Source organism: Kogia breviceps, chromosome 19 (genome assembly GCF_026419965.1).
Source record: "Kogia breviceps isolate mKogBre1 chromosome 19, mKogBre1 haplotype 1, whole genome shotgun sequence".
Taxonomy (NCBI): domain Eukaryota; kingdom Metazoa; phylum Chordata; class Mammalia; order Artiodactyla; family Physeteridae; genus Kogia; species Kogia breviceps.
The window spans coordinates 33,258,690-33,274,174 of NC_081328.1; the positions used below are offsets into that span (position 1 = coordinate 33,258,690).

Sequence of the window (15,485 nt, forward strand, 5' to 3'; positions counted from 1 at the left end):
GAGAGGCTGCCTAAAATCATAATAAGGCTACAGACACCCCAAAACCCTCCACCAGACGTGGACCTGCCTACAAGAAAGATAAGATCCAGCCTCACCCACCAGAATACAGGCACTAGTCCCCTCAACCAGGAAACCTACTCAACCCACTGAAGCATCCTTAGCCATTGGGGACAGACACCAAAATAAACGGGAACTACGAACCTGCAGCCTGCAAAAAGGAGACCCCAAACACAGTAAGACAAGGAAAAGGAAAAGACAGAAAAACACACAGCAGATGAAGGAGCAAGGTAAAAACCCACCAGACCTAACAAATGAAGAGGAAATAGGCAGTCTACCTGAAACAGAATTCAGAATGATGATAGTAAAGATGATCCAAAATCTTGGAAATACAATAGACAAAATGCAAGAAACATTAAAAAGGACCTAGAAGAACTAAAGAGGAAGCAAACAATGATGAAGAACACAATAAATGAAATTAAAAATACTCTAGATGGGATCAAGAGCAGAATAACTGAGGCAGAAGAATGGATAAGTGACCTGGAAGATAAAATAGTGGAAATACTACTGCAGAGCAGAATAAAGAAAAAATAATGAAAAGAACTGAGGACAGTCTCAGAGACCTCTGGGACAACATTAAATGCACCAACATTCGAATTATAGGGGTCGCAGAAGAAGAAGAGAAAAAGGAAGGGACTGAGAAAATATTGGAAGAGATTATAGTTGAATACTTCCCTAATATGGGAAAGGAAATAGTTAATCAAATCCAAGATGCACAAAGAGTCCCATACAAGATAAATCCAAGGAGAAACACACCAAGACACATATTAATCAAACTATCAAAAATTAAATACAAAGAAAGCATATGAAAAGCAGCAAGGGAAAAACAACAAATAACACACAAGGGAATCCCCATAACGTAAACAGCTGATCTTTCAGGAGAAACTCTGCAAGCCAGAAGGGAGTGGCAAGACATATTTAAAGTGATGAAGGAGAAAAACCTACAACCAAGATTACTCTACCCAGCAAGGATCTCAGATTTTATGGAGAAATTAAAACCTTTACAGACAAGCAAAAGCTGAGAGAGTTCAGCACTACCAAGCCAGCTTTACAAGAAATGCTAAAGGAACTTCTCTAGGCAAGACACACAAGAGAAGGAAAAGACCTACAAGAACAAACTCAAAACAATTAAGTAAATGGTAATAGGAACATACATATTGATAATTACCTTAAATGTAAATGGATTAAATACTCCCACCAAAAGACACAGACTGGCTGAATGGATACAAAAACAAGACCCATATATATTCTGTCTACAAGAGACGCACTTCAGACCTAGGGACACATACAGACTGAAAGTGAGGGGATGGAAAAAGATATTCCATGCAAATGGAAATCAAAGGAAAGCTGGAGTAGCAATTCTCATATGGGACAAGATAGATTTTAAAATAAAGACTATTACAAGAGACAAAGAACAACACTACATAATGATCAAGGGATCAATCCATGAGGAAGATATAAGAATTGTTAATATTTATGCACCCAACATAGGAACACCTCAATACATAAGGCAAAACCTAACAGCCATAAAAGGTGAAATCGACAGTAACACGATCATAGTAGGGGACTTTGACACCAGACTTTCACCAATGGACAGATCATCCAAAATGAAAATAAATATGAAAACACAAGTTTTAAATGATACATTAAACAAGATGGACTTAATTGATATTGATAGGACATTCCACCCCAAAACAACAGAATACAAATTTTTCTCAAGTGCTCATGGAACATTCTCCAGAATAGATCATATCTTGGGTCACAAATCTAGCCTTGGTAAATTTAACAAAATTAAGATCATATCAAGTATCTGTTCTGACCACAACACTATGAGGCTAGATATCAGTTACAGGAAAAGATCTGTAAAAAATACAAACACATGGAGGCTAAACAATACACTACTTAATAACGAAGTGATCACTGAGAAATCAAAGAGGAAATCAAAAAATACCTAGAAACAAATGACAATGGAGAAACGACAACCCAAAAACTATGGGATGCAGGAAAAGCAGTTCTAAGAGGGAAGTTTATAGCAATACAATCCTACCTTAAGAATCAGGAAACATCTCAAATAAACAACCTAACCTTGCACCTAAAACAATTAGAAAAAGAAGAACCAAAACTCCCCAAATTTAGCAAAAGGAAAGAAATCATAAAGATCAGATCAGAAATAAATGAAAAAGAAATGAAGGAAACAATAGCAAAGATCAATAAAACTAAAAGCTGGTTCTTTGAGAAGATAAATAAAATTGATAAACCATTAGCCAGACTCATCAAGAAAAAACGGGAGAAGACTCAAATCAATCGAATTATTAATGAATAAAGAGAAGTAACAACAGGCACTGCAGAAATACAAAAGATTATGAGAGATAACTACAAGAAACTGTATGCCAATAAAATGGACAACCTGGAAGAAATGGACAAATTCTTAGAAATGCACAACCTGCAGAGACTGAGCCAGGAAGAAATAGAAAATATGAACAGACCAATCACAAGCACTGAAATAGAAACTGTGATTTAAAATCTTCCAACAAACAAAAGCCCAGGACCAGATGGCTTCACAGGCAAATTCTCTCAAACATTTAGAGAAGAGCTAACACCTATCCTTCTCACAATCTTCCAAAAGATAGCAGAGGGAGGAACACTCCCAAACGCAATCTATGAGGCCACCATCACCCTGATACCAAAACCAGACAAAGAGGTCACAAAGAAAGAAAACTGCAGGCTAATATCACTAATGAATATAGATGAAAAAATCCTCAACAAAATACTAGCAAACAGAATCCAACAGCACATTGAAAGGATCATACACCACAATCAAGTGGGGTTTATTCCAGGAATGCAAGGATTCTTCATTATATGCAAATCAATCAACGTGATACACCATATCAACAAACAGAAGGAGAAAAACCATATGATCATCTCAATACATGCAGAGAAAGCTTTTGACAAAATTCAACACCCATTTATGATAAAAACCCTGCAGAAAGTAGGCATGGGGGAACTTCCCTCAACATAATAAAGGATATGTATGAGAAAGCCAAAGCAAACATCGTCCTCAAAGATGAAAAACTGAAACCATTTCCTCTCAGATCAGAAATAAGACAAGGTTGAGCACTCTCACCACTCTTATTCAACATAGTTTTGGAAGTTCTAGCCACAGCAATCAGAGAAGAAAAAGAAATAAAAGGAATCCAAATCAGAATGGAAGAAGTAAAACTCTCACTGTTTGGAGATGACATGATACTATACATAGAGAATCCTAAAGATGCTACCAGAAAACTACTAGAGCTAATCAATGAATTTGGTAAAGTAGCAGGATACAAAATTAATGCACAGATATCTCTGGCATTCTTATACACTAATGATGAAAAATCTGAGAGTGAAATTAAGAAAACACTCCCATTTACCATTGCAACAAAAAGAATAAAATATCTAGGAATAAACCTACCTAAGCATTCAAAAAACCTATATGCAGAAAATTAGAAGACACCGATGAAAGAAATTGAAGATGATACAAATAGATGGAAAGATATACCATGTTCTTGGATTGGAATAATCAACATTGTGAAAATGACTCTACTACCCAAAACAATCTACAGATTCAATGCAATCCCTATCAAACTAACACTGGCATTTTTGAAAGAACTAGAATAAAAAATTTCACAATTTGTATGGAAACACAAAAGACCCCGAATAGCCAAAGCAATCTTGAGAATGAAAAATAGAGCTGGAGGAATCAGGCTCCCTGACCTCAGACTATACTACATAGCTACAGTAATCAAGACAGTATGGTACTGGCACAAAAACAGAAATATAAATCAATGGAACAGGATAGAAAGCCCAGAGATAAACCCACACACATATGGTCACCTTACCTTTGATAAAGGAGGCAAGAATGTACAGTGGAGACAAGACAGCCCCTTCAATAAGTGGTGCTGGGAAAACTGGACAGGTACATGTAAAAGTATGAAATTAGAACAGTCCCTAACACCATACACAAAAATAAACTCAAAATGGGTTAAAGACCTACATGTAAGGCCAGACACTATCAAACTCTTAGAGGAAAACATAGGCAGAACACTCTATGACATAAATCACAGCAAGATGCTTTTTGACCAACCTCCTAAAGCAATGGAAATAAAAATAAAAACAAAAATAAATAAATGGGACCTAATGAAACTTAAAAGCTTTTGCACAGCAAAGGAAACCATAAACAAGACCAAAAGACAACCCTCAGAATGGGAGAAAATACTTGCAAATGAAGCAACTGAAAAAGCACCAATCTCCAAAATTTATCAGCAACTCATGCAGCTCAATAACAAAAAAACAAACAACCCAATCCAGAAATGGGCAGAAGACCTAAATAGACATTTCTCCAAAGAAGATATACAGATTGCCAACAAACACATGAAAGAATGCTCAACATCATTAATCATTAGAGAAATGCAAATCAAAACTACAATGAGATATCTCACACTGGTCAGATTGGCCATCATCAAAAACTCTAGAAACAATAAATGCTGGAGAGGGTGTGGAGAAAAGGGAACACTCTTGCACTGTTGGTGGGAATGTAAATTGATACAGCCACTATGGAGAACAGTATGGAGTTTCCTTTAAAAACTACAAATAGAACTACCATACGACCCTGCAATCCCACTACTGGGCATATACCTTGAGAAAACCATAATTCAAAAAGAGTCATGTACCAAAATGTTCATTGCAGCTCTATTTACCATAGCCAGGACATGGGAGCAACCTAAGTGTCCATCAACAGATGGATGGATAAAGAAGATGTGGCACATATACACACTGGAATATTACTCAGCCATAAAAAGAAATGAAATTGAGTTATTTGTATTGAGGTGGATGGAACTGGAGTCTGTCATACAGGATGAAGTAAGTCAGAAAGAGAAAAATAAATACCATATGCTAACACATATATATGGAATCTAAGGAAAAAAAATGTCATGAAGAGACTAGGGGTAGGATGGGAATAAAACACAGACCTACTGGAGCATGGACTTGATGATATGGGGAGGGGTAAGGGTAAGCTGTGACGAAGTGAGAGAGTGGCATGGACATATATACACTACTAAACCTAGGGTGGATAGCTATTGGGAAGAAGCTGCATGGCACGGGGAGATCAGCTAGGTGGTTTGCGACCACCTAGAGGGGTGGGATAGGGAGGGTGTGAGGGAGGCAGATGCAAGAGGGAAGAGATATGGGAACATATGTCTATGTATAACTGATTTACTTTGTTGTAAAGCAGAAACTAACACACCATTGTAAACCAATTATACTCCAATAAAGATATTAAAGAAAATAAAGGACACACTACTAACCTCCAAAAAAATTTAATTCATTCAAAAACATTCACTGTGTGCCATGCCCACTGTGTGTCAGCACTCTGAGTGCTGGGGATACAAAGACGCATAGGGCATGGACTTTGTCCCCAAGAAGCTTTCATACTGGAAAAAGAAAGATGGATGTTGATGGGAAAACATATATGAGAGCCATTCTAGCATCTATGCAGCAGAGTAACAAGGTGAAGGAGGGGGCTGATGAAGTAGAAAATGGGTGGTAGGTTAGAAAAGATTTGTAATGGAAGAGGCACCAACTTGTTCCTTTGGAATTTGTTCCTCTTAAATGATGGAAAAATGTAGTGAAAGAATCAACTATCTGGTGTTGGAAATAAATTAGTAGTGTACTCCTAAAACTCGTTCACAGTTACTTTCAAAACATTGTCACAGTATAGCAAGTCTTTGTTTTGGGCTAAGTCTTTCTAACAGACAAAGCTAATTTGCTTCAGGAAACATTTGCCATGGTGAGATATAAACTGTATTGCATCTCTTTCCAAAGCCAAGCCACCAAGGGTAGATGCCACCCTCGAGTTAAGTCTTTTTATTACCTACAATGACATATTACTGGGGTGTTTGTAAGTTGCCTCCATTAAATGAGTTTGGAAAAGGGCCCCAGCTGAGGTGGATTTATCGTGAATTCAATGAAGCTTAGGCTTCAGGGCTCCTCCCTTGAATAGGTCCCCTCCAAGGTCTTGAGAGGGGTCCTAGCGATTTTCTTTTCACAACTTTGCATGTTTTTATTAGATAGGATTTCCCAAAGTAGATGAGGTTCAGGCCCCTTGATTCAAAACCTTGATTCATCACCAGGTTTCCGGTAATTATAAGTCAGTAGCTTTCTTGAATGAAGCCTCCTTGTTATTGATAAACATCAGGTGAAGTAGTTAGCAGTGTGGTAGTCTATTTTAAGTCCGAAATCTACCTCAAAGATGAGCCAAGAGCTTATTAATTAATAAAGTACCACTTTTGGAATGGTGGTAGTAATCATATCTCTTTCAGATAAAATCAGGCATGAACTATATTATGGAAAACCAGCAGTGGTTGATAATCCTAAATGTTAAGTATACTTTTTTTTCTGACTTGAAAGTGTTTCTCCTTCATTCACCTATGCAGGTCCAGACTGATGGCTTATTTTTAAAAATTCTTTGAGTCACTTCATTGGTTCTAACAATACAAGCTCCATGATTTCAGAAACTGAAGGACTCTACAATGTAGAAAGGCTATATAACTTAACCAGACAGAGCACATTCACATGCTGGCTTGTCTGTGATAATACACCAATATTATACCAAGAACATAAACACTAAGAGAGAATAAGAGGAAAGTCAAAGCCTTATCCCTATTGAATTATTTACCCCTTTGTTCAGAATATCAAAGAGGTAGGTGTGTCCACACTAGGAAGGCAAATTGAGCTGCGGTCACAGAGCCGCCCTAATGTTCCCCCAGTCAACTAGCACTGGTTTCCTTTAGATAGCTATGTACACACAAAAGCTTACACACTTCAGGGCGTTGTTGTCACTTTTTGCTATGTACTACAGTCCTGGCAGTTCCTCAGATTCTGAAAGGTATAAACATTAAAAACAAACAAAAAAAAACTTGGGTCTGCCTTTGGGGTGATTTATGGTGGCTGTTTTATTTGTAATAGTTCAAAATTTTGAGACTGTCACACCTAGCAACTACTATACTTTTCTTCTCCCAACTCCATCTTATTCTTCCCACCTGTAGTATTTTCTTGCATTCTATATGCTTTTTCACTTTCTTGATAGTGTCCTTTGAAGCACAAACTTTCTAATTTTTATAAAATCCCATTCATTTATTTTTCCATTGGTTGTTTGTGTTTCTGGTATCCTATCTAAGAAACTGTTGTCTAATGCAAGGTCATAAAGATTTACTCCTGTGTTTTCTTCTAAGAGTTGTATAGCCTTAGCTCTTACATTTGGATATTTGATCTATTTGGAGTTAATTTTCATATATGGTGTGACGTGTAGGAGTCCAGCTTCATTATTTTGTGTGTGGATGTACAGTTTTCCCAGCATCATTTGAAAAGACTGTTCTTTCCACATTGAATTGTTTTGGCACCCTTGTTGAAAATCAATAGCCCATAAATATGAGGGTTTATTTCCGTACTGTCAGTTCTGTTCCATTGATTTACATGTCTGTTTTTATTCCAGTACCACACTGTGATTGCAGTAGCTTTGAAGTGAGTTTTGAAACCAGGATGTGTGAGTCCTCCCACTTTGTTCTCTACCAACATTGTTTTGGTTATTCTGTTTCCTTGAATTGCCATATGAATTTTAGAATTAGCTTGGCAGTTTCTGGAAAGAAGTCAGCTTGGATTTTGATAGGAATTGCAATGGAACCATAGGTCGATTTGGGAAGTAGTGAAATTTTAGTAAGATTATCTTTCAGTCCATGAATCCAGCATGTCTTTATATTTATTTAGATCTTCTTCAATTTCTTTCAACAGTTTTGTACTTTTCAGTGTGAATCTTGCACTTACTTGGTTAAATTTTTCCCTAAGTATTTTATTTCTTTTGATGCTGTTAAACATGGAATTGTTTTCTGAATTTCATTTTTGGATTACTCATTGCTGGTGTGTGGAAGTAATATTGATCTTGTATCCTACAACCTTGCTGAGCTCATTTATTAATTCTAACAGTTATTTTCCTGGATTCCCAGGAATATGTCTTGTGGTCTTCCAGTTTCCCAGGAATACTTTGGAACATTTCAAAGTCTCTGTGGACATCTTATTCCTCAGCTTTTCTTTTTAAGCTTTTCAGTTAGGCTGTTTTTTTGCCCCAAACTGTTATCCATTGCCTCATGCAACCACCATGTTAAAATATTTGCTTGAAAATGTATTCCAGAAATGCCACCTGAAGAGAGGCTTTTCTCACTAGATAGCTCTCAGTCAGGTCAAAGGTAAGGCTTTCAAGTGAGGTCTTCCAGGGGACCACCAGACATGTCAAACAATGACAGTTCTTTGGGAATGAGGCTTTGAAGGACCTCCCAGTCCATGCTGCTCCTTCTCGTACCAGGGATGTGGGCTATTTTTCAAGGCTACCACTGGCATGGAGAGCAAAGGTTAAGGACAAGTTAAAGCAACACAGCTCTCATTGTTTTTACAGAAATTAATTTGTTTTCCTTGAATGAATTGCTCCCCAATTTGCTTCAAGCCTGTTGGTTAAATTTCCAGAGTTCAGAAAAAGTTGATTCTGACCATTTTTGCCAGTTTTGTTGTTGTTGTTGTTATTGTTGTCGTTGCTTGTATGGAGGGATGAATTTTCAGATGTCCTTCCTCCATCATTTTTACTGATTTTCCTGCAATATTTCTTAAAATCACTAAATTCTCAACGACCATAGGCTAATTAAATATTTATCATGGGAGATGATTAATGAAAAAATAAATAAAAAGAGAAACAAATAAATAAATAAGAAGAAAATACAGTTCTCATAGCGGCTTTCCCAGATGGTTAGATGAAGTTTGAAAAGGTATTTCTATATTTAGTGCTCTCAAAATTAAGGTTAAAGTAACAGATGTTTTTTAAAAAAAAACCTTTTTTTTCATTCAAGTTAAACACATGCTTTAGAGTCAGAACTGAGTTCAAATTCCAGCTCTGCTTCTTACTAGCTTGATGACTTAGGACAAGTTATATAACTTCTCTGTGCCTCAGTTTCCTCATTTGTACAGTGGAGTAATATATCTATCACATAAGGTTACTGTGAGGATTAAATGTTAAATTTTCATCACAGATGCATGGCAACCCCAAAAATATTACTTTTCATAATTATCTTTAAAGTATTGTGCAAAAATATGCGAATAATTCTTGAGTAGAGTTAACCTAAAGTCAGATATTCTTTACTTTCTTCCTGTTTCTTTTGGGGTTTTTTCTCCCCCTTATTTGTTTTAAAGAATTAAGGGGAAAAAAATAAAGAAAATCTATTCCAGCATTTTGGAATAAAATTTTGTTCCCCAAAATTAATTTGTTTATTTTATTGATATATAAACAAAATGTTATTTATTTATTCAGCAAACATTTATTAAATACATAGTAAATATTAGGCACTATGTCAGACACAGGAATAATAATGACAATAAAGTGTGGTGCCTGCTCTCAAGTTGCTGACAATGTACAAGGCTGACAAGTAAACAGGTGATTACATACACAGTAACAAAAGCTATGATACAAGAATACACATGGGACTATGTGATGGGAGTATGGCTTTCACCAGTTCCTCTTGGATGTATCTCTTCTTCTTTGGCTCCAGAACCAAGGAATTAGCCCTATTTTTGTCTTTAAGTGGGTAGTTTAAATCATGAAATTTTAAAAAATGTGTAGAGATGTAAGAAAAACACCTTGAATTATGGAGGATGCTAGAAATAGTACTTTTTTACAGAGCAAGGGCTTCCTACCAGCATAGTCACTTCAAGGGTTTTTAACTTGAAAAGTTCTTTGGCATATTTTTTCTTTGCTAGCCACTTTTTTTCTATTTGTTTCTTTGTTTGTTTTTTTCTCTTGTCCACATTATCATCTAGAGACCTGGGTAGTTCCCAATGAAAGAGTGTTTTACAGATTCTAAGGGTGATTTATAGGTAAAGACAGAAAATGATTTTTTTAACCTTTCAGTTCCATACCAAAAAAATGAATATAAGCTTTCATGGAAGTAATTGAAAATGCAGATAATTTTAATTCCATTCCATATTTCAGAATTCTCAGTCGTAATCCTTTGACAACAGTTGAAGATTCTTATCTTTTTAACTTGCCAGCTTTAAAATATTTGTAAGTATTGCAACAGTTTCATGGCTCATGAGATAATTTCTGCTCCTTTTTACTTTTGTCAAAGATTGAGTACTTTGGCTAAAATGTCATAATTTAGATTTTAATGGGGTTATTGAAAATAAGAGTTAGTAGCAAAGAAAAGAATTAGGAAAGAATACATATGGGTAAGACAGCCAGCAGAGAATGAGAACAGTGTTGAGGAACACATATAGATATGGAACATGTTGATGCATGTAGGAGTATTATTTATCCCAGAAAGCAAAAAGGAATGAGGGGTACATTATTTTTTTTAAAAAAAGAGTGATCAAAAGAGGTAGATGTAATTGAAAATGAGAAGTTAGCATAATAGAAAATGATTGTACTGTTCAGCACCAAGGTCATTAATTTGATGATGCAAATTTAAATTTCTTCAATAAGAGCTCTTTGGAATTATCATCTATGGCAAGTAAGAAGCCAGAAGTGAAGTAATCACATGTTAAGTATCTTTTAAGTTTAGAATTTTTGTCTTTGGGTTTTATATCATGCATGTTGGGGCTTCTCCTTCAGAGACATGGGAACCACACAAGTGTCACTTACAACAATTGAAAGCATCCTCATGATGACCCTTCAATTGGAAAAACTGTAAGTTGATTTTTCTTACATTTATTCTCACTCAATTGTTTCTTTAGGTTTATTTTATTATTTTCTTAAGTCAGGTTTATTTATGTATAATTTTCATTTAACAAAATTAACTATTTTTAAATATACAGTGTGATGTGTTTAGACAAACGTATAGTTCTGTAGCCACCACCACATTTGAGGTAAAGAAAACTTCTGCGCTCCCAAAAGACCCCTCATGTCCCTTTGTAGTCAATCCATCCTCCTCCCACTACCAGCCCCTGGCAAGCACCAATCTGATTTTTGTCCATATAATGCCTTTTCCAGAATAACTTATGGTATGTAGCCTTTTGCTTTTAGCTTCTTTCACTTAGCCAGTCTCTTTGCAGTTTCATCTGTTTTGTGGCACCTGTCAGTAGTTCATTCCTTTTTATTGCTGAGTAGTGTTCTAGTTGTGTGGATACACAGTTTGTTTACGCATTCATCATTTGATGAACATTTGAGTTGTTTCTCGTTTTTTGGCTATTATGAACAAAACTTCTGAAAACACTCACATGTGTGTGTGAATATATGTTTTGTGCGAGCATGTTTTCATGTCTTTGGGTTAAAATACCTAAGGGTGGGATTGCTTCATCATATGCTAAGTGCATATTTAACTTTTTAAGAACCTGCTAAACTGTTTTCTAAAGTGCCTGTGCCATTTTGCTTTCCCACTAGCAGTCTATGAGAGTTGCAGTTGCTCCACATCTTCACCTGATCCTTATATTTGTTTTTAAAAAAAATTTTAGAATTTCTAGTAGGTGTGTAGTTGCATCTCGTGGTTTTTGCCACATTTTGCATTTCTGTAATAGCTGATGATGTTGAGGGTCTATTCATGTGCAAATATCTTTTTAAAAGAAGTGTCTGTTCAAATCCATTTTTAAATTGGATATTTATATTGAGTTTTACGAAAAGCAATGGAAAACGTCCTTTCTCTCAGATATGTGTGGGTGTAAATATCTTCTCCCAGATTGTGACTTATCTTCATTTTATTAAGGTGTCTCCGAAGACTAGATGTTTTAAATTTTTGATGAACTCTAATTTAGCAATCTTTTTTTTCATATTTCTTTAATTAATTAATTTGTGCTGCATCTTAGTTGCGGCAGATGGGCTCCTTAGTTGCGGCTCATGGCCTTCTTAGTTGTGGCATGTGAACTCTTAGGTGCGGCCTGCATGTGGGATCTAGTTCCCTGACCAGGGATGGAACCTAGGCCTCCTGCATTGGGAACTCGGAGTCTTAACCACCAGGGAAGTCCCTTAGCAATTTTTCTTAGATGGTTTGTGCTTTTTTGGTCTTATCTAAGAAATCTTTATCTGAGACCCCATTGTCTAACCCAAAATCACAAAAATTTTCTCCTATGTTTTCTTCCAGAAGTTGTATAGTTACATTTAGGTCTATGATTCATTTTGAGTAAATTTTCATACATCTTGTGAGGGAAGGGTCAAGTTTCATTTTTTTTGCAGTTTAAAAAACTATTTGGGCTTCCCTGGTGGCGCAGTGGTTGAGAATCTGCCTGCCGATGCAGGGGACGCGGGTTCGTGCCCCGGTCCGGGAAGATCCCACATGCCGCGGAGCGGCTGGGCCCGTGAGCCATGGCCGCTGAGCCTGTGCGTCCAGAGCCTGTGCTCCGCAACGGGAGAGGCCACAACAGTGAGGCCCGCATACCACCAAAAAAAAAAAAAAAAAAAACTATTTCTGTAGGACCCTATTGTGATAGTTTATTACACAACTTACTGCACCTTAAATTGTGCCATCCCCCCTACAATATGGCAAGCTAATAGAAACTTTCTGTTATGCCCAGGCTAGTTGAGGGGATTGCGTGAGATTAGTATGTGGAAAAGACCCTGCATTTAGCAGTCTGTTCCAACCATCTTTGTCATGTCAGCTGACAAATGACTCTCTTCACCACGCTGTCACACATTGGTCACTTCTCTAGCCTCATCTTCCTCAGCCTCCCACAGCATCTGCCACAACTGTGATCCCTCTCCTGTCAGCTAGATGACCTCCTCTCTGGATATTAAAAATTATTTCCCTATGTAACTACAATAATGTTAACACACAGTATTGAAGAAATTAAATTCCTACACAAGAATATTACCTAATAAAGAGTTGCTATTCAAATTTCCCCAACTGTCTCTCTCATATAATATCATTTCTTTTATCAGCTTTTTGAGGTATAATTGACATAACAATAATCTGTGTTCACACACACACATACTTACACAACATGGAGACTTCACCAAAATCAAAATGTCCATCACCTCAGAAAGTTTCTTAATGTCTAATGTAATTCTTCCTTCCCATCGTTCCTTCCCCTTCCCAATCACCATGCAACCATTGATCTGTTTTCTGTTTGCATTTTCTAGAATTTTATGTAAATGGAACCATACAGTGTATAGTTTTTTCTAACTGGCTTCTAACTCAGCATGATTATTATTTTTTTAACATCTTTATTGGAGTATAATTGCTTTACAATGGTGTGTTAGTTTCTGCTTTACAACAAAGTGAATCAGTTATACATATACATATGTTCCCATATCTCTTCCCTCTTGCGTCTCCCTCCCTCCCACCCTCCCTATCCCACCCCTCTAGGTGGTGCATTTCTCCTAGCTGATCTCCCTGTTGCATGCGGCTGCTTCTCACTAGCTATCCACCCTATGTTTGGTAGTGGATATATGTCCATGCCACACTCTCACTTCATCACAGCTTACCCTTCCCCCTTCCCATATCCTCAAGTCCATGCTCTAGTAGGTCTGTGTTTTATTCCCGTCCTACACCTAGTCTATTCATGACATTTTTTTTCTTAGATTCCATATATATGTGTTAGCATACAGTATTTATTTTTCTCCTTCTGACTTACTTCACTCTGTATGACAGATGCCAGGTTGATCCACCTTACTACAAATAACTCAGTTTCATTTCTTAATATGGCTGAGTAATATTCCATTCTATATATGTGCCACATCTTCTTTATCCATTCATCTGTTGATGGACACTTAGGTTGCTTCCATGTCCTGGCTATTGTAAATAGAGCTGCAATGAACATTGTGGTACATGACTCTTTTTGAATTATGGTTTTCTCAAGGTATATGCCCAGTAGTGGGATTGCTGGGTCGTATGGTAGTTCTATTTGTAGTTTTTTAAGGAACCTCCATACTGTTCTCCATAGTGGCTATATCAATGTACATTCCCACCAACAGTACAAGAGTTTTCCCTTTTCTCTATACCCTCTCCAGCATTTATTGTTTCTAGATGTTTTGATGATGGCCATTCTGACCAATGTGAGATGATATCTCATTGTAGTTTTGATTTGCATTTCTCTAATGATTAATGATGTTGAGCATTGTTTCATGTGTTTGTTGGCAATCTGTATATCTTCTTTGGAGAAATGTCTACTTAGTTCTTCTGCCCATTTTTGGATTGGGTTGTTTGTTTTTTTGTTATTGAGCTGCATGAGTTGCTTATAAGTTTTGGAGATTAATCCTTTGTCAGTTGCTCCATTTGCAAATATTTTCTCCCATTCTGAGGGTTGTCTTTTGGTCTTGTTTATGGTTTCCTTTGCTGTGCAAAAGCTTTTAAGTTTCATTAGGTTCCATTTATTTATTTTTGTTTTTATTTCCATTTCTCTAGGAGGTGGGTCAAAAGGGATCTTGCTGAGATTTATGTCATGGAGTGTTCTGCTTATGTTTTCCTCTAAGAGTTTGATAGTGTCTGGCCTTACATGTAGGTCTTTAACCCATTTTGAGTTTATTTTTGTATATGGTGTTAGGGACTGTTCTAATTTCATACTTTTACATGTACCTGTCCAGTTTTCCCAGCACCACTTATTGAAAGGGGCTGTCTTTTCTCCACTGTATATTCTTGCCTCCTTTATCAAAGATAAGGTGACCATATGTCTGTGGGTTTATCTGTGGGCTTTCTATCCTGTTCCATTGATCTATATTTCTGTTTTTGTGCCAGTACCATACTGTCTTGATTACTGTAGCTTTGTAGTATAGTCTGAAGTCAGGGAGCCTGATTCCTCCAGCTCCGTTTTTCGTTCTCAAGATTGCTTTGGCTATTCGGGGTCTTTTGTGTTTCAATACAAATTGTGAAATTTTTTGTTCTAATTCTGTAAAAAATGCCAGTGTTAGTTTGATAGGGATTGCATTGAATCTGTAGATTGTTTTGGGTAGTAGAGTCATTTTCGCAATGTTGATTATTCCAATCCAAGAACATGGTATATCTCTCCATCTATTTGTAACCTCTTTAATTTCTTTCATCAGTGTCTTATAATTTTCTGCATACAGGTCTTTTGATTCCTTAGGTAGGTTTATTCTTAGATATATTATTCTTTTTGTTGCAATGGTAAATAGGAGTGTTTTCTTAATTTCCCTCTCATATATTTCATCATTAGTGTATAAGACTGCCAGAGATTTCTGTGCGTTGATTTTGTATCCTGCTACTTTACCAAATTCACTGATTAGCTCTAGTAGTTTTCTGGTAGCACCTTTAGGATTCTCTATGTGTAGTATCATGTCATCTGCAAACAGTGACAGCTTTACTTCTTCTTTTCCGATTTGGATTCCTTTCTTTTCTTTTTCTTCTCTGATTACTGTGGCTAGAACTTCCAAAACTATGTTGAATTAGAGTGGTGAGAGTGGGCAACCTTGT

General features: G+C 36.6%; 1 protein-coding gene across 1 annotated transcript in view; it reads left to right on the top strand.

Annotated features, from left to right (window-relative positions):
* LOC131746463 (leucine-rich repeat-containing protein 37A3-like) overlaps window positions 1-15,485 on the top strand; it is a 61,841-nt gene that overhangs the window by 24,821 nt on the left and 21,535 nt on the right. Inside the window, 2 exon segments of the mRNA XM_067020462.1 lie at window positions 10,124-10,195; window positions 10,742-10,816. Of these exon segments, the coding sequence (XP_066876563.1) occupies window positions 10,124-10,195; window positions 10,742-10,816 (147 nt within the window).